General features: G+C 38.1%; 1 protein-coding gene across 7 annotated transcripts; it reads right to left on the reverse strand.

Annotated features, from left to right (window-relative positions):
• Positions 1–2,003: 2,003 nt before the first annotated feature.
• Positions 2,004–20,569, reverse strand: LOC139767445 (2',3'-cyclic-nucleotide 3'-phosphodiesterase-like). Of its 7 annotated transcripts, none has more exons than XM_071696830.1 (7): positions 20,430–20,569; positions 17,468–17,600; positions 12,338–12,711; positions 11,892–12,013; positions 9,517–9,781; positions 8,098–8,263; positions 2,004–6,987 (listed from the first exon to the last, which is right to left on the reverse strand). In XM_071696830.1, exons 2-7 carry the CDS (start codon positions 17,580–17,582, stop codon positions 6,266–6,268), a joined length of 1,764 nt encoding a protein of 587 aa, XP_071552931.1. In that variant the 5' UTR covers positions 17,583–17,600; positions 20,430–20,569; the 3' UTR covers positions 2,004–6,265. The 7 variants fall into 7 exon arrangements, with proteins under 7 accessions (XP_071552931.1, XP_071552932.1, XP_071552930.1 ...); XM_071696831.1 differs by having other exon boundaries at positions 20,419–20,543; XM_071696829.1 differs by lacking the exon at positions 20,430–20,569 and adding an exon at positions 19,039–19,178.
• Positions 20,570–21,094: the final 525 nt, after the last annotated feature.

The raw sequence follows: 21,094 nt of genomic DNA on the forward strand, positions 1-21,094 counted from the left end.
GATTTGATTCAAATTACCTCCCAACTTTTTCCTTTCATACTTGATTCACACTTTTTTTGAACTACATAACCCATTATCCATTTTACAAGGCTCCTTGACAAGAATGAACTCAACTTTCTCAACTAATGATACTGCATTGTGTTTAAAAAAGAAAACAGACAAGTTCACAATAAACATTACTATGCAGCACGTACTGTAACCAGAGGTGAAGACGATCGTTGTTCAAGGGGTAGCAAAAGTCCAGCAACAGCTGCATCTGTAGGTAAAAGTGGTCCTGGTTCTTCAAGGCGATCCCCACAACTCTACTAGAAGTTGCTGCAACACCAGCTGCCAAGACTTCCGTTACTGTTTCAAAAGGCAGAATATAATCAAATTAAGTTCACATCATCAGATAAAAGCACATAAGACATACTGTTGTCCAAGCATGATGGTACCACTATGTCATGTCTAAGACATTATATGCAGCTCATCACCGTGTAACACCTTCTCTGGCTCCTTCACATGGCTGTAAGTGCCCTTGCTGTCCTGTTATTTCCCACACATAAGCAGCTGCTCGGAAGCATCTAGAAACCATGCTGGAATTAAAGGACTCCTCTACAATTTATGATTTTCATCCAAATCCTTAACCTGTTTTTGTGGTACCCCTAAACTGGAACTTTACCACTATCACCATTTTGTTCTATAAAACAAAATGCTCAAAATCAACTTCCACAAATGTTATTGTATTCTCTATACATTAAACTAGCAGCAGAAGATAATCACTCAAATTTCAAAGCTACTATCGATGCAGCCCTGGATCAGTTAATTTATTTTCTGTGAATGTCTCCTGAGACCTTCACACCCTAAGCCGTTCATCATTACGTCAAAGTCCTTTATTAAGGACGTCTGACAGTATACACATCTTTCATACAGTCCTCACATGTCACTGGGAATAGATTATGAACACTCGTAACAATGATCCTCTCACCTATTTACACTGCCCACTACACCAGCCCTATGCCATTACAATACAATTATGTCTTCTTTCATAACTCCTTCAAAATATAGTGAAAAAAATTTTTCCTTCAAAATGTAACCACACAATGAACAAAGTCTTCCATCTCATTCCTGAGCCCATGCTCTCATTTCCCAATGCAGAAGATACCCTAACCTTATCTTTAATCAAATGGACATTAATTATTCAGTTACAGACTGTCAAAATGCATTTAACTACAGACAATCAAACCTTACCAGCAAAATTTAGTGTAGACCTCGAATGACCATCCGGATGACCATCACACCGCTGCCAGATGCACAATCAAAGCAATGTCTATAGATGTAAATCTAGAGACATTAGCAGGTGTGTGTGTGTGTGTGTGTGTGTGTGTGTGTGTGTGTGTGTGTGTGTGTGTGCGTGTGGGGGGGGGTACAAATCCACATATTTTTTTTTTCCTTTACATTTTCCTTAAAGGAACTTCACTAAATGAGATATGTAACTGTATTTGATTACATGAATATTTTTCTCACAATGCTACCACAGAGTGAGTAAACGAACACACAAATACAAACACATGGCTTCAACACCTTAATCCATTATGAATAGAACATTGCGCTTTCACCACCTAACTGCCGATAACATCATCAAAGTACTTTAATGGCAAACACAGTTCACAATCACTAATTCAATTTCAAGTCAAGTAAGTCTCCTTGAATGTCATATTCAACACATATTTAAATCCCACCATTCACACCACTGCTTACTTTTAATTTTGACATATTTTCCATGACATAAAAAATAGCAATCTTTATCTTTTACTGCAGGCTTACACCTATAAATCACAACTTTCAATGTCGCAACTTTTGCAGCTCATGAACAGATCTTCATGAATTTTAGTGAAACTGCTCATGGGCAATGTTATATGGGGCCTACCTGCAAATTTGGTTGAGTATTATGCCAAGTACAGTAACATCAACATCTATTGTTGAGATGTGCACAACTGGTATAGTTAAATGATTTCACTACATCCAATAATCAACATATATTTAGCAACTTTTATGGGAAAAAATCGACAAATCATACTTTCATAGTATAAAATGTATATCATTACATATGTACATGAAATGTCAAACAAAAATCCTTGAAGTTACAATAGCTAACATAAAATAGTAAGGGTAATGACAATGACTCAGCCCTATTACTTTGTTTTCTACACTATATACATGTACCCTATCTTCTATCCTTCTCTGTCACTCTATACAACATATAGATCAGGTACAAATCAAATCTGTGTAGCTGCTACACTGAAACTTAAAGCACATCAACAATACAGCATCAACAATCCCTTGAGATCATCATTCCTTGATTACACTTAACACATCCCATGTGGATAATTTCTTACACATTAACTCTTGGTACATTGTCAGACAGTCAAAATTGTGAAAAGATTTAAGAAATCACTCTTAGGGTAAATGGGAAGAGTCCGATGCTTTGAAGTGAGCAACACAAGTACTAAATACAATCAAGAAACTGGGAAAAAAATTGAAGTACACCTTTCATATAATTTAGAATATATAAAGTCCCATTTGCCATGAATGATTATACCTGGATATAAGAAATATTAAACTAACTCATGAATTCCTACAGAGTGCTACTGGACTGCAGCCACTTAACCCACACAAAGATCAGACTAGGGTACTGTTAACCACAGACAATGGCTGAGCCTTGTGGGGAAAAAAATACATACCAAAGAAAAAACATCAAAACATCCTCATTCAGATAAATATGTATCTTCTAACATGTCTTTGAGAATCAACACTCACACTACCCTGCATTTTCACACATAATCAACATCAAGTTAAAACCACCAGTCAAAAAACTGAAGTAAACTGCTTCAGTTGTCCATAATAATTCTTTGACCATCCATGTTCTCTCCATATAGCATATGGCCTTTGTGTTAAGAAAGCTAAAATCTGCTACAATGAATGAACATCCACATGAAAGTAAAAGCAAAACTGATTAGAATGCCTTTACTAATGGGAAATTGATTATTTTTTTCCTTTTCTACCTCAGCAAGGTAGCATTAGAAACTTAAGATTTGATGAAAAATCCATGCTTTGCCTCTCCTCCTATTCTTCCTTTTTGTAAGTGATAATACAGGAAGATAGGATAACTGACCCTCTGGAAACACTGCGCTAAGAGTTGTCCTCTGCCAGTGGCCTATTAAAAGTGAAGCATTAAGGCTAGGAAGTAGCACTGGAGTTCACTAGTTATGGGGACTCTGTAACATTCTGCAAACTGTGAGAGACAGTTCTACCACGGTACCATCTCAAGAGGGGTTTCAAAGCACAAAACTGTCTGACATGTAATTTCTGAGGTAATGATAATACCCAAGGTGGGAAAATGAGTACAATATGGTCATCCCCACAACCAGAAATTCTGAAGAAGTAACATTCCTTTCTAGGCACGGCAAATTATTACTATACATTAATAGGATTTGTGCAAGTAGCCAAGTGCTTAGAATCAAGAAGAGGCTGATCTCCACGTGAAGACCAACCATACAAGGATTGAGCATTGTACATTTTCTTTGAACAGCATATCTGTGGAATGCTCTTTCTTTGTTTCATCTTTCTCTCCTCATATAACCTTTCTACCTTTTGAGCCAGGTCTACAAACACTATATATGATGATGACTGAGACATGCTTTTAGCTCAAGTCATGTCAGTCGCTATAAATAAGTGACAAAAGACATCAATAATGTGGAATGAGGAGACTAAACAAGCATTCTATATCTTAAAAGAAAATTCGATCACAGAAAAGTAACTGCACACCTTGATTTTAGTGAAGAGTTTTTGCCTTCTAAGGTTGCATGTTGTTATGCAAGAGGAGGAGCTTTGATGCAAGCCAATACCCAAAGTCACTAACAGACTGACTGCTGCAAAATGGAATTTTAATACCAGTGAGAGAGCAACACTATCTATGAAGTAACAGTTACATATAAACTGACTAATGATACTAAAGTATGAAATATACATTTTGAGAAAGAATACCAGTCATTAAACTGGCTCAAGGGTAAATGAGCCAAATGAAAGAATAGGTTGGTGGATATGATGATATGTAAATACAAACTGACCAAAAGCTATATACCTGTGCACGTTACAGTGTTTGCACTATCATGTATCCACCATCAGGAAGAAGAAAGAAACAAGATTGTGGCAGCAGTCGGCTATCATACTAAGGTACGATCAACACACCAAAGGCTCCCATTCCCAGGAATCTACTGCAATTCTTACAAGACAGCTTAACAGAGAATAAAGATCTACTCAAAATGCCTATGGACAGGAAATATTCCAAGTGGTGTTACTGGAAACACATGACAGCTATAATGAGGCTGACACATGGACACATGGAGGATTCCTTGTGACTAGGGTTTGGTTGACTAATTTCACATTCTAGCCCCACATGACTAAGGACATAGGAAAGCTTTGAAAGCAATGCAAGGTGAACATAATATCAAGGCCTGCAAGAGAGGCAAGTGCACAGCCCCATTCCCAAAGGTAACCAGATGTGACTAAGCCAATCCAACAGGACCTGGTGAGACCTTTGAATATATCCCAATATGGGAATAATTATCTCTTGTCCATGATAAACATACTAATATGTTATCAATCTAAATAAAGGCACAGAAGAAATAGTAAAAGCGTTGCAACAAGGAAAGGGTTCACTATTCGTGATGCCCCCCTTGCCTCTCAAGACATTACAAAAACAAGAGTGCCATATTAACAAAACGGATTAAACAAGGTAAAACTGTCTTCAGAATACAACCTTGCTTCCATTACAAAAATATTCAGAGAATCAGTAAATTGCATGTACTGAATTACTCATATAAATACCCTACTCCAATCATATCACAAAATCACGGTGCAAGTATTTATACATAATCTCAAAGTATATAGGTTTAACAGTATTGGTTGTACTGTGCTCACAATACAATGGACATCAGTGAGAGCATAAATACCTTGAATCATACATAACGTAATTGAGAACTTTTTCAACTCTTGGTTTTACCAATTATTCTTGCCGTATGCGTTTTAGGTCTAGCAACCATGCAGCCTTTAGACATGGCCTCCTCCTTTGGGCCTACAACATCTTCACTGAAGAGTCACATTTACTTAGTTTATTTACAAATGTTAAAAGAGGACACAATATTTACATATAAAAAAACTGAAGTAAATTACTCACTTGAAAGTCAGTGTAGTGAAACTGCTTCTCAAATATTTACAAAAGCAAGCTTGAGACATTTTCAGATATGTCTGTATAAAATCACCACATAAAATATCCATTAAATCTAAAAAGTTTCCTAAAACTTAAAGTTATCACTTACAATAATTTCATGACAGTTGAGCATCATCAAATGTCGAGAGGATATACATAAAATAGCTACTGCCAAGTTAACTCAAAAAAAGTTATGTGAGCATCAGCATCTCCAAGTGAAGGTGCATGATATGAATGGGGGTTTTCAATGTCCCTAAACAAGCAACCTGCTACCTACATCAGCAGCTAACATGTCTACAGCTGGCATAACCCCTTTCTTATCTAATGGGTAATGATGAACAGCATGTGAGTCGGTGGTTACTTATATGAGCAATGAGAGGACACAATAGCAGAGGCACTGGAAGTAATGACACACACAAAAACTCGGATTACTGAAATTTTTTGAAATGTTTCTAAAGAAAAAAATTCATCATACCACTCAAGAAAAAATACCATCTTCAACAAAATTCTCACCAAAGGTAAAAGTTACAGTAGAAAATATATAATTCCTACATGCACACAGAAAACTTGAAGAAAGACCATGATAAGACAAATACATGTCTTTTTTCAAATTCAGAATAATAATAAGATTTTAGTTTAGCTCAACTAAAGTTCAACTGCCATAAAATGTACCATGGCTTGAGCGAGATATTCATAAGGTAAAAAAAAAAAAATATGAGAAATATTAAAAGAGAATGACAGCTTGAGGAAAATATCACAGTCCATGGTTCATATGTGTAATACTTTGGTAGAATGGCATCTGATACGCTGCAGACTGGCCAGAGAACAGGACGTTTCTTTGGTTCATGCTAAAACAAAGTCCACAGAGAAACTCTCAACTGACATGACACATTTCTCAAACATTTGTATGAAAATAAAAAATTATTAAAAAATTTCTCTCCTTATATGTTCATTTCAGATATCAAACAGGTGCTGTCAGTATAAATTATGCTAGCACCATGCACACAGTACTCTTTAATAACATGCTGAAAACATGGAAGTAACAACAATTTCTTTTTCTGGGTACAAAACCCACATGCCTTCACCATACGTTCTTAAAACACCTCCATTAATAAGATATGTTTCTACTTTCTGTTCACATAATTCAGACTCAGTTAACCACACCTCATCCTGTACCCTCTGCTCACATCTAACAACGTTCATTAAATCAAAGCCTGTGTTTACAGGCTTCACACCAGGAGCACATCCAAGAGTTAGGTGAGCTCGACTTCCTCTACCCCACGTTGGATGAAATCTATCTTCTTTCAGTTCTGCATCAATTACTGTAACACTTGGGTGACAAGCATCAGCAACTTTTTCTTCATTTTCAAGAGAGGTTTGCTCACCATCATGCTGCATATTATCAAGAATTTCCTCCTGTTCTTTTTCTGGCTCTCTATCATATTTTACTGGAGTAGCCCACTGCGTAACATATGCAGGAGGGTCTTCATAATCATCATTACCCCACAGTTCCAACTGATCCCCAAATAATCTAAGTCTTGCTCCAAATGTTCTAGGTGTGATTACAAAACCAATAATGTGAAGCTTAAAGCACCTGCCTATGGCACCTTTGACAAAAGAGCTACCAATATATTCCACTGCACCTTCCATTTTACCTCTCCCAGTAAATTTTGCTGTAGCATGAAGAACATTGCCTCCATCAACAAAGGAATCCATTGAAAAGTAGTTGAGAATTTCTGAAACAGAAATAGTGGTTGATATCACACTTTGTCCTCAAATGTTTAATTCATTTATAATTATGCCCTGACCGCTTTTCTACGAAAGGATCCCGGTGCTACCCAGGAACTCCTTGTAGCTCCAAGGATAGGTACTTTCGATGGTAGGGAAATCATGGAATCATTTGGAGTGAATTACTTGATGAGACTGTTCTAATGACACAGAGCTGCTAAATGTGACTTTTCATGCACAGTGTAATCCTTACAGCTTAACTAGATATATGATAAGTTCCAGAAAAACAATCTCCCTATACAAAAGAAGAAACAAAGCACATGCTATATATTAAAAAAAAAAAGCTATAACAAAGACAGGAATCTTGTTTGTCACCAGGAGGAACAGGAACAGAAATGGGGAAATTTTTTTTTGGAATGGGGTATGCAAGGAGACATACGAGAACAGGGACAAGTAAAAACTCTTTTGCCGTGGCCACCCCCTTGATGGGAGTTCACACAGGGAATGGGCATCAGAGATACAGACAGTTGGACAGATTCTAATCATGGAATAGTATCCCTCCCAAAAAAGGCCATCCAGTTGAAAAGACTTAACATGATGTTTAAAAAAAAAAAAAGGGGGGGGGGGAAACAAGTGATGCTGGTGATTGTGTACCAATCCACCTCAATGACTGGAATGAACTATTGATATGTAGGTAGATGGAAAAATTTACAGGACAAAGTCTATTCTATATGGGTACTGAGCAAAAAGCAAGGATATCATAAAAGCTTCATGAATGTAATAACAGTTCAGCAAGTGTTCCAACAGCTCTACAAGATTTCTGATATTTAACACTGCTCATACAGTCAAAAGCAAAATTACATGGAAAGGATATTGCATGTAATAACAAGCTTTCAGTGCTAGGAACAAAATAGAATAGCAATTCATTTTTTGTTCTACTGAAGGCAAACTAGCCACCAAAATTCTTCCACAGTGTTTCGAATACTGTTCCCTAGGCTCTAGCACCATCATATTCAAAGGTGTTCAGTGACCAACTGTTTCAAAAACAAGTATCATCCACCTTTTAGTTCATAAAGGTGAGAAATACCAGTTAACCATGACACTATACTGAAACATACCTTCTGTATTGAAGAGGTGCGTGTTCTGAAAGAAGTCTTGAATAAAGTCATCTACTTTCATGACCTCTTTTAACCACTCTTGTCCCATCGTCCAAATCTTCGTGGAGTCCACTTCATTCAGAAACCATCCATAGTATACAGGTTGTATTGGCTGATAGTTCTTGATCTACACAGAAACATAATGATATTACTCTTTTCAACTCCTGTCATCAGGTCATTAAACACAGCATCTAAGCATTCACCAGTATGTACATACATACACAAAAATAACTCATTATGGGTTAACATCGTCTGTGCTAAGGTCAGAGCCCACCTGCTCTCTACTTCCCCTGTATTTCATTTCCTAATAATTTATATTCTTCTATTCCTCCTTTTCCCTTACCTTCTAATTTATCCCTTGGAACAAATGTCCTTACTACTGACGAACAACAAGCTCTGCATATATCAATGTATAAGTAATTAAGCACCTGATCCACAACATGGAACAGGAAATGGTGTTACTATAATAGACAAATACTATCAATCAGCCATCCTTGAAAGATGCCTGTGAGCATGCTGAAGCTGGGAAGAGTCATGAAAATATGGTCAGTATAAAGAGTGAGTCTTAACACCACCTTCTAAAAGCAACTTGCTAACAGCACATTTCCCCCAGCCAGGTACAAAATATCAGCTTAAAAAAGTTGTGTCAATGACCCAGGAAAGGTTTTGTTAACCACAACCTGTCAGTCATAGGAATGTTGCAAGGGGTGAAAATAAATTCATCTGTGGTAGAGGTTAGAACTATAGGGGATCAGGTGAGTTTACAGGGTGGGAAATGGGGCTAAAGTACTGAGAATAAATAATATAGAAGGAAAGATTAGTGTCTATTAGGGAAAAGATGAGAATAATCCTCCCTAAATGCCCATACCTTTTTAACACCCTCACTTTAGATCTCTCAACCTGGCGACACTCAGTACAACCTCGCTTTGTGAAACTTTCATTTCTCACATGATCAGCATACCTCATACCACATGCCATCCTCAGGTATTCCACTTCCTGCACATTCACCCACTTCCTTTCATTTCAAAAGGTAATCTACAAAATTTTTGTCATACCTCACTGAAGAAAAAGAAACAAAAACTACAAAAATTCAATTCTACTTCATCCTCTGCATAAAAGTTTCCTTGGTAATTCCAGATCCAAGACTCTTTCTGGGAATGCCTGTTACGCAAAAGTTATGAAAGAATCGGTAAATATAAATTTGTTTTTCAAACTCCAAGTAATCTAAATACCAACTAATAATGTCTTCTATTGCTAGCAATACTTCGCTATGGAAGAGAGCAGCAACCAGGTATGAAAAAAGATGAAATCTAAGTGGAAGATCAAACACACAATGCTTTATTAAGCTAAAGAAATATCTGGAAGATACCTTTCTCTTACCTTCTGAGCTACAATTTCCTCAGAAAGATTATGTGAATTTCTCCGAGCAAGTTCCCTGGAATTCATGGCCCATGGCGTCTGAGGCTCCAACACCAGGGGGATATAACAATATTCCCTGGCTAAGTTAAGATAAAACTTCATTTCCCAATTGCGTACATTAGTATTGTCAATGACAATAACATGACAATTCTCCTCTGCAGCTCTACAAGCTGTCTCTTGGCAAGACTCATGTGCATCCTTAAGCTTTGCTGCTTCAAAATGGTACCTGTATGATGGATAAAAGATTAGAAGAAAAATTAAAAAATCCATGAATGTAGAAAGTAATGCATGAACAATGAAAATTCATAACATGAACAGAAGCAATATGGAAACACAAACACCAAAACTTGTAATTAAAAATCAAGTATATGACTTTTTGCAACTAAGTATGCATAAGGTGGAAAGACTTTATTTATCCTTCTAAACTCACTCACTCAGTAGTGTAAGCTCTGCAACAACGCCTATTACTTCCTAATGTACTGCATCACCTCAACAAGTTACCCCAGTGAAGAAGAAACAAATGCTGACAAGAAGGATGTCACATCAAAAGGTGTAACCTCACATTACCTTGCTGTATGTTCGGTAACCATTGGTAATCCACAGTTCAATACTGTGTCACTTAACCTTTATCTGCAGAGCATGTGACGGCATGAATAGCAAGTAAAAGCCCCTCCTCTTATGCAAGGGTTATAAATTAGGAGAAAATGTGTTTAAAATGAATCTGAGCATGGAAGACCTAATAGTACAAGGGAAACAGTGGGGTGCATTCCCTACATCTCCCAAAATTCGCTATCTTTCCACTCTCATCATGAAACAAAAAAGGGTAAAGACCACAATTCTGTAGAGCCAATTTACATATGGAGCATTTACACTGATCAAACTTGAGCTTAGAGGCATCTGTCATCGCATTTGTTTTCCTATCTAGACTGCCAACATCTTCTTCCATTTCCTTTATCAAATGATGTCTTACTCCAGTAGTATTTCTAGCCTTTGGTGATAATGTCTGAGCCACAGTGCATTTAATCTTCTTTCAGGGAGTGTAGTGATTCAAAAATATAATTCAGAAAATGCATTTTTCAGTAATACAAAATGTAATATCAATTAAACAGACATCCAAATGCAATGTGGATGATACTTTAACTTGTACTATTCTTTATCAGGCAAACAAATTAATTGTCTGATTTTTTTCATACACAACTGCCTCTCCCTCATTAGCATGGGAACATTAAGAACAAAAGAACAACAACCCCATCTGCTCACATCCACACTAGTTATCATGCACAATACACTGTAGTGACACCATATTCCACCATTCACAGCCAAACACCACAGACCATCCCTTTGTTTAACACGACTGCTTCATATGCCCCAAATGAGCCCACAAACAGTATGTCACACACAACCTAATTAATACATTGATCTAATTCATTCTATCCCACACATGCCTCCGAGTGTTGACATACATTAATAAACTGAATAGAATCCTTTTGAAAGGGGGAAGTGAAAGGATGATGGAAAGAGTATTTTGAAGAACTGATGAATGTGGGAGAAGGGGAGGCAGCAGTTGTTACATCCATGGGTATGGAGGGAGGAAGGAAGGGAGGAAGAGTATATGAGTGCAGCGGCCTATTGCAAAAATGAACGAATGTGGCCTTTGATGTCTTTTCCTAGCAGTACCTTGCACACATGCCGGGAGAGGGGCTCGTCATTTCATGTGTGGCGGGGTGGCAACGGGAATGAACAAGGGCAGACAGTAAGAATTATGTACATGTGAATTTATGTATATGTCTGTGTGTGTATATACATGTATACGTTGAGATGTATAGGTATGTAAATGTGCATGTGTGGACGTGTATGTATATACATGTGTATGTGGGTGGGTTAAGCCATTCTTTCTTCTGTTTCCTTGCGCTACCTCGCTAACGCAGGAGACAGCGATAAAGGATAATAAAAAAACTGTGTGTGTGTGTGTTGGAAAGGATCCCAATTCTGCATGTGATCAAGTATATTCCCAAGAGTCCACGGGGAAAATGAAACATGATGAGTTCCCAAGTGCACTTTCGTGTGATAATCACATCATCAGGGGAGATACAAGAAAGAAATATAAGTCAGCTGATATACAACGAAGAGACATAGCTAGAATGCCATTTGGTAAACACGTGATTCAATCATGTATGACAGCATACATCAGTTTTAAAAGTTAAATGATAAAAGAGAGAGTTTAGGGGATGGGGCCCCACGAGTCTAGAACTACCTTCTAATACAGAACAAATGGATAATTAGAAACACATTCATCCATTTTCTTACAGGAAACAAAATAGGAATAAACTACTTACTCTCCATTTTGCATGAAGTAAAAATCAGCTGAACATAGAACAGCATCCTCATATACTTCCTTGATCTTTCTTGTTATGAATGTTTTACCAGAGCCTGGTACACCTTTCATGATCAGCATCACCTGTGAGGCATAGAGTACAGAGGTAATCGGTCAAATACACTGACTCAATCCCCCATGGGTGATTCAAGTGTAATCAACATCACACTTTCATATGCAGTAGTTTCAGGGAATGATGAGACTGTGAAGCACAAGATAGTTGGGACTAGGTGTGTGAGTAATCTACTTATTTCTATGCCTCTTACTCTTGTATGGTTATGGAACAAGTACAATTTGGGCATTTATGACAGAATATGATAAGGTACAATAGCATACGAGACTGAAAATTAATCAACTCTTATCAATTCTACAGCAGTCTTAAAAAGGAACCAACATGTCCACACTCACCTTACTATTCTGGACATAGCGGATTGTTTCTTCCTCCATTAAGACAGGAAAATCCAAGTACTGTACATCTTCCTTCAGTCGTTTTGATGGAGGCTTTCCCGGTGAGCCTTCGGATGGAGTCAGAGGCCTTGTGCTTCGCCGGAGGGGACTGCGCGGGGTTGCCAGAGGAAATTTCGGAAGACTACTAGCGTGTGAAGGGATGAAGGTACTGACTGTCTCTGAGGTGTTGACAAGGTCAACCACTGGCTGTGTGGTACTAGCATGGTTACCATCTTCAGGAGGCAGTGTAGCTGGCGTGCGCTTACGCTGAAAAAAGTCATTTATTCGGCTTGCTGTCTGTCCCATGGCTGCAGAATTTTGAGACGAGGCACTACCTGAAACCACCAAATATGTCTTTAATCCAAAGGAAAATGTAAAAAATAAGAATGCTTTACACTTAGCAATACAAATCTACATTAAAGAATATCAGAAACTATATATATATCTACATTCTATTTCTACTTCAATTCAAACAATAATAACTGCCTTGCCACATTAGAAAACAATGTAGGCCACTCAAAAGTTTGGTTATAACCACGAATACCCACAGGCACCACTAATTCAATACTCTATAACTCTATTTTCTCTTTCTCTAACTTTCAGGTAAATTCTCTTTCAAAAATACACACCATAATATTTTCACATAATGTACACTATCTTTATGCCTGAGTAGAAATGTAGCAATGCTACTTCAAAATTTCCTTACACCCTGTAATAAATTAAATGTCCTCTCATCTCTACCTCTAATACATATCTATACAAATCTTTTTACTTTTCCAAGAACAGAGAAGGGGGCCAGGTAAGGATATTCCCTCAAAGGCTGTCTTCTGTTCTTAACGCTACCTTGCTAATGTGGGAAATGGCGAATAGCATGAAAAAGAAAATATTATTTTCATTTATTTATTTTGCTTTGTCGCTGTCTCCCGCGTTAGCGAGGTAGCGCAAGGAAACAGACGAAAGAATGGCCCAACCCACCCACATACACGTGTATATACATACATGTCCACACACGCAAATATACATACCTATACATCTCAACGTATACATATATATACACACACAGACATATGCATATATACACATGTACATAATTCATACTATCTGCCCTTATTCATTCCCATCGCCACCCTGCCACACATGGAATAACAACCCCCTCCCCCCTCATGTGTGTGAGGTAGCACTAGGAAAAGACAACAAAGGCCCCATTCATTCACACTCAGTCTCGAGCTGTCATGTAATAATGCACTGAAAACACAGCTCCCTTTCCACATCCAGGCCCCACAGAACTTTCAGGCATTATTGCATCACAGCTAGAGACTGAGTGTGAACGAACGGGGCCTTTGTTGTCTTTTCCTAGCGCTACCTCGCACACATGAGGGGGGAGGGGGATGTTATTCCATGTGTGGCGAGGTGCCGATGGGAATGAATAAAGGCAGACAGTGTGAATTGTGTGCATGTGTATATATGTATATGTCTGTGTGTATATATATGTGTACATTGAGATGTATGGGTATGTATATTTGCGTGTGTGGACGTGTATGCATATACATGTGTATGGGGGTGGGTTGGGCCATTTCTTTCATCTGTTTCCTTGCGCTACCTCGTGAACGCGGGAGACAGCGACAAAGCAAAATAATAATAATATATATTCATACTTTTTTCATACAAACATGCCATTTCCCACATCAGCAAGGTAGCGCCAAGAACAGAGGACTGAGCCTTAGAGGTAATATCCTTGCTTGGCTTCCTTCTCTGTTCCCTCTTTTGGAAAATTAGAAATGGGAGGGGAGGATTTCCAGCCTCCCATTCCCTCCCCTTTTAGTCACCTTTCACGACACATAGGGAATACATGGGAAGATGATTTACAGTTCATATCAGCACCATAATCTTAATTATAAAACCCATGTCAAATTTTGTCATAGGCACTCATCAATTTACTTCCTATACAGTGGACTATAGCATTACCTATGACATATAATATGAGGTTATTCATCTGTATCACGTAATACATCAAAATTTCATTATGTAAATGACTGACTGTGAATTTCACTAGTGAAATGAAATATACTAGAAATTCAATTACTTCATATGATTTGAATGGATGTTTCACTGCTATACAGACTGACTATCACATGAACTGATACTAACTTTAGACTACTCAAGGGAATGACATTGTTATTTGAACTGTCACAACACGACTTCCACTTCACCATAAACTGTTAAAAGGATGGACATAGTGAGAGGTATGTTGCTTAAATACATTTCCAAATTTTTATGAATTAAGCTAATACTTCTAATTACAGCAATGAAAAAGTATTGTTCCATCAACCACAAATTCTAGGTAGTGGCAGGCAGGAATTTACTACAAGTAACTCTTTATCAACTGCATATAGTACTGCTCACAGTTATAATAGTATCAGCAAGCTTCAAAATAAAAGGAAGGCTTGATGAAAACTTATAGCCTGGTGACCAATTTTTCTGAGTATGATATTGCACCATTTCTAGTACAAAGTATTCTTTTGCCTTGTACTTACAGGATCAACCACTTAAAGTTAGGGTTTTCCTTGGTGTCTGAACAGAACTCATATATGCGTGCACTCACAAGTTAATTGAAAGTATGGGTAATTGCCCTAATATTAAGTAGGACGATAATATGCAGTTTCAGCTGAGAGTCACTTGTAGATTAATATTCCAAAATCTTTGTATATTCTTCATTCATGCAGATGACATTTCTCAATTTAATGACAAGAGAGAATAATCTTTGGCAACAAAAACAAATTTCAAGCACAGCACTATGAAGGAGGTCTAAAACTAAGGAATCTACAAAGCAATTTTCATCAGACAGGTGAAGCATGTTTGTGAGGAACACTGGCATTTTGTGCAGACATGGACAAAACAAAAAACTAATCCCTTACATTCCTCAATACTACAAAAGTTTAAAGGTCACTATTCAACAGAAAAGAAAAATGAAATCTAAAGGTCAACAAAGCCATACAAATGGGTAAACACTGTAATTTCTTAAAACTTCTACAGTACTATTACTATTCATCACTTTACCTGGATCCAATATATATATATATACATCCACATATCACAGTCTGACTTCCAATGTCCATCTACTGTAATGCTGAATTGTCATGTGGGCACATAATCCTGTATCACACCAACCTTAAACCTATCCCACTTATTTAACTCTCCTCGTGCCGTAAAACAAGTCCTGCTCTTCGATGACAAGCTCTTCACTGCCTCCAACACTTTTCCTACCCTCTTACACTTTTATCATATTGCACATCCTCTCTTGTCTACTCTGATCATAATCTACCTGCAACATAGTAAATGTTGCACGCATACCATTTCATTTTCCTAGCATTTTTTTCTTCTACACTAATAATAGGAAATGTTTTACTCACACAATTGCACCCCTTCAGAAAACTAGCTTCCTCTCTCAATTCAATGCATACTGAGCCTTTAACTGTCTGGAAATAAACATCAGAATCTTCATAGTTTTCACTTTCCCCCATCACAACTCTGTCTTTTAACACTCCTCTTATAAAAGCATCAAGTAAATTGACCTGTTACCATCATTCCAAGTTCATACAATTACTACACAAAAGTACAAGAACTCTTCTCCAAATACCTGGTTCACTTTAAGCACTATAATAAATTCTACCTTATCTTCATTACCTCGTGGTACTAAACTCTTTGTCTACCCCACCTCTGGACCACGTGTAAATATTCCAGTCAAAATGATCTAATATACTGCAGGCAATTTTCAGGTAATCCTTATATCTCCTACATATATGAGTTTCCATCATAGCCTACCATTCACGTTTCTACTTTTACCATCCTCAACTCACTATCCATTCTCAACATTCTGATAATATACAATATGGCTTTTCATCACCATGAGACCTATCATTCATTTTTTGTACCACAACCTCATCTACTCTTTGTATTATGCCTCATAACCTTTCTTCCACAATTTATATACCAGCATTCATGACCTGTGTAATGTTTTTTCTTATACTGATAAAGGCAACCCAATCTACAGCTAGTATCATTTTACTGGCAGTCTTAAGAAATTACAATGTTTTAAAGAAGTGTGGTGAAAGTTTAGGAACACTGCTGCCCTGATATACCACAACCACAAGGATGTGGGCCATCATGCTTACATGTGATTCACTAATTACGAGATAAACAAAATTTTTTCTTTACTCAAAAGGTGATAATTACGGATTTTCTAATGACACGTATTTCCGAATTAATTTTTCTCTATAATGTCACCATTACAGTAACAGTGCAGTCTCACCATGACACAATACTTCTGGCTGGGTCCACTACAAAAACCAGTGAATTTAGCAAAATAATGGCAATTTCATCCCCACACCCCATCCCCTACTAGCCATCACAAATGTACTTAAATCTCCAATCATACATCACCTTTAGAGTTTTGCTGGTGTCATAAGAAAATGTTGGTTTGGGTTACCCAATACTTTCGTTTTATATGCACCACACACCACTATTAACTCCTTTACTCGTTTCCCTTTTTCAAGTATAACCAAATTTCAAGCTTTGCCATACTATGTATACAAAGCCCAGCAGAGAGTGTAGGTGATAAAAAAAATGGCATCACAAAATTCCCAACGGCTCTTGTTCAACCATGAAACAATTCTGTCTGTGCTACTTCCCACCTAAATCTACATACAAAACAATTGAGCCCAAATAATTCAGTAGTTCAATCACCATACCTTTGTCCATTCATTTTTCTTTATTGTCAGATCAAAATACTGTACAAATTTTGTGCCATCATCACCGCAAAATATCCCAACCTTAAACTGGAATGTGAAATAGTGAGACTGTTCTGTACATTCATTTTCAAATTGCATAAAATCCAATCACATAATTTCTCTTGAATGTCATAAAGTATTACCATTACAAACGATTGCAGCATAACTGGGTAGTAGTGTAAATACGTGGCAAGTAAAGCTGCTGAAGACGCAGAAATTAAAGATTATTTACTCGTAAAGCACTTTATTTAAATTCCAGCCAAAAGCCCATGAGTTAGTAATACAGCAGGGAACTGGTGATAACCAAGGCTTGACTGCGAGGCTGTGGACGTTGTGGTGGAACAGATTGCAGCTTCATCCTCCTGTGGCACTTGGTATCTCCAGCAACAGCAGCAGTATCGCCACCACAACCATGCCATGGTGCCAGGTTCGTCCAACTGTCAACCAGGCATTCCCTTTAAACTTCATGAACCAAGATGTTCACAACTTATCAACAGTATAGGAGCTCAAAAGCAATTTTCCATTACTCCTGATAAGTGTATTCAGATTTCAAAAGCAATGATCTGAAAACTTACATATATATGATACATATGTGAAACCTAAAGATCATTCCGTAGTCTAAAGACCACTTAGTTTACTATGTTTTGCAATAAGCATATATACAAGATGACCACCTACATCAAATTCTCATTATTATCTATCTCTGGTGTATTAAGTTTTATCAACAAGAATAATGACAGCAGTATTTTACATTTCATATTTATTCAATATTCTGTCATTCCTTCGTTCACTATTCCATGGTGGTGGACCAACTACACATAGACTGAAAATCATTCACAAACAACTTCAAAAAATACCTAGCATGATAAAGTGAAATATGGACTCCCGCAAACACAATGCATTTCTAAAGTTTTCACTTTTCACGCTGAAATGATTTGTTATACGAGACCAAAGTCTCCATTAGTATTACTGGACTCCAATTCCTCATGGTTACACCTTGACCACAGTTACCTTTGTTCAAATATGAAATAATAATTCACACCATAAATAAACTTACACTTTACTTACCACCACTGCATAACGAGGAGCTAAATTGGGAGAATACTGTGCGAGCCAAGTCGCTGCATGACTAAGTTAATTTACATTAATGTTGATCATGAAGATAGGTAGCACAGTGGAGGGGGTGTCAATGACATAGAAAATGACGAATGGTGATTATGGTGATGGAAATTATGGTGTTGGCAACGGTGGTAGTATTAATGGTGGCACCAGTTGGACCACATAGAGGGAGGAATAATAACGATTAATAAAAGTGGAAATAACGATAGCAGTAGTGAAGGGAACGGTAATAATAATAAGATGATGGTGGAAAAGCTAATAGTGATGAAAGTGACGTGGTAGAGATGATGGCAGAGTTGGACTGGGGTGGGTGAAAACAGTGTTAAACAACGATAAGTGATTTCATTGGCAGACACAGTGATGGTAATGATAGCAGCAGTGACAATGATGTGTGTCATGCGTGATTCCCTATATCATATGAGAGAGAGAGAGAGAGAGAGAGAGAGTAATATATATCAGCGTACACAAACACATTTCTGGAATATAAACGGCGTTTTGGCATGATATGTCACAATGCCAGCCACACATCTGCCTCACTACTCACCATAATATACCGGTGACACGGACACATACAAGGTAAACGGACGAGAAAATAGCCGACTTCCATAGCCAGTCTGACGCCATGGCCGGGAGGGCCAGAGAAGTGAGCTACCCCGCCTTCGCTCGTTCCTCTCCTTCATAATTCCAACCATAATGAACTCCCACTTGTCCTAACTGTTACGATGTGAGGAACAGCGCTAACTGCCGTCAACTTACCTACTCTAGGAGGAGAATATGAGGCTAGAACGTTTCTGTGGGCTGTGCTGCCGTGCTGGTGGTTTGTTTACGTTCCTTCCCTCATCCGAATACAATACTACGACTTTACTTACGTCATTTCCCTCTCCTACACCATATATTATATAAAACACTAAAGAACAAACAGTTAAAATCTCATTTAGTATAGAAATAAGTTATATTAGATAATATGCTGGAAATATCATGCAAATGTTTCTTAAAGTTTTCTTATGGTTCAAAGTTGAGCCATTCGGACACAGTATTGCACTACGTTTTGTACATGTTAAAGTTATTTTTATATCATATCCGGGGTCATGTTGTAAACGTATTGCATTACATGATGCAAGTGTAGCTATGATGACTGAATAGTTGTTTCTGAACACAAATAGGAAAGACCATGATATTGCATGATAAGAAACCCTTATCACGTGATGGCTGATGGCTTTCCCAAACGCCAACCAATATCTGGTTATTCTTTCCCTATGCGATAAATTACAAGAACATTATGCAATTTCTTCTGCGTTTTCAGCAAAGTCGGCCTCAGTTTACTAGGAAACAGCCTGCGTAAATTGCGATAACAAGCGCAATGGTACGCCCCTTGTTCACGTCGGGTCGTTAATGATGATGGTATGATCTTTAAACACAATGGCAATATATTTTTCAAGACGGAACCTCCCATACACAACGATGGTCTGTTCTTTGTGAATTGTCCGTAATGCTTATGCCCAGCCATCAAACTAAAGGGTCGTACCGTCTTGCTTAAAGGTAGTACCATCATAATTAAGGGATTTTAGGAAACATGACGGTAGCCTCATCTTTAAACTTCTAAGATATAGAAACCTCCTTGCAAGAGAGGCAGGATGATAAAATGTAGCCAAAAATACTCTATACATTCAGCCAAATATCAGTCTTTTTTCTCATTCCCCCCCGACTGCAGTGCCAAATGTCACCTTCGATTAGAATGCAAACTAAGACATAAATCAACAGGGACTATTCTAACTTCAATCATACGTAAATGAAAGTTTTCACTGGCTTCTACTCTTATGGGTATGCACCAACCCACTGTCGCTCCACAAAGTGTTACCTTACTGATAATGGCCTAACTTGGTGGCAGATCATAGTGGGTGACCTTCCCTGATTTAATAATCCCCAGACACGTGTGTTTGCTGGCTCAACCTATGGCAACACCTGTGAAATCTACCCATTACATCCATACTCAGTGTTCGACTGTGGCAGATCAAAATGTGCCATTGTAATTATAGATGGCCTGACCGTATCCATAAGAACAACCCCTTTCATCCCACCATCATGGAAAGAGGTTGGAGCTTGTGACATTTGGCTTAAACTATTTAACCTTCTTACCTCTTACATACCTAGTAATCACCACAGGAGGCAGTCAGGCAATGGACTAGGTCTTGACAAGAAGTGTACCACTCCAGCACCTGAAGTCTTGGCGATGTAACACCAAACTTATGCCACCCTTTGGGCACCTGAATCGTCATTAGAAGTCCCAGCATGATTCCTGATGTTCCGTCTTCCTAGAAGGTTTCATTGTAGTGCCTCACCTCCAGTGTCCACCTTCGGAAGAATTCGTGTGGGATATCCCTTCTGCTCCTCGTGAGCAGCAGCTGTAACAACAAGGGACTTACTGCCATGCCCACAGCACTCATGCAACCCAAGCACAAACCAGCAGCTGCCTCAGCACTCCAGGAGCTGTGATACATGCTACACCCACCTCCACAAGGAGCTCCACATACACTCAGCAGCCACATGCTTCTCTCAGGTGCTCCTGCTTAATCTGGCATCCTCACCAAGATCACATAACCCCTGCCAAAGATGTCTCGTATTAAGCAACCTATCTTACTTTACCTCTTTTTCACTATAATCCTGCAACTCTAGTAACTCATTCTCCCTGGGCTATTTCACTTTATGGCCTTGACCAATAAAGCATTGTTGTTCTTGTTTAACATGTTTTCATGCCCCTCTCCCAGATATACCACTGCAACAGCCCTACCTGCACACCCACTGATGGTACATG

This window comes from Panulirus ornatus, chromosome 61 (genome assembly GCF_036320965.1).
Source record: "Panulirus ornatus isolate Po-2019 chromosome 61, ASM3632096v1, whole genome shotgun sequence".
In the NCBI taxonomy this organism is placed as follows: domain Eukaryota; kingdom Metazoa; phylum Arthropoda; class Malacostraca; order Decapoda; family Palinuridae; genus Panulirus; species Panulirus ornatus.

Bases quoted from the DNA above. Each gene is read 5' to 3' on its own strand.
- LOC139767445 (XM_071696827.1), bottom strand. From the start codon at position 18,889: ATGGAAGTCGGCTATTTTCTCGTCCGTTTACCTTGTATGTGTCCGTGT. The intron at 17,601-18,826 runs GTGAGTAGTGAG...CCTGGTTGACAG, and splicing joins CGTGTCACCGGTATATTATG to TTGGACGAACCTGGCACCAT. The intron at 9,782-11,891 runs GTAAGTAGTTTA...TCCATCATACAG, and splicing joins TACTTCATGCAAAATGGAGA to GTACCATTTTGAAGCAGCAA.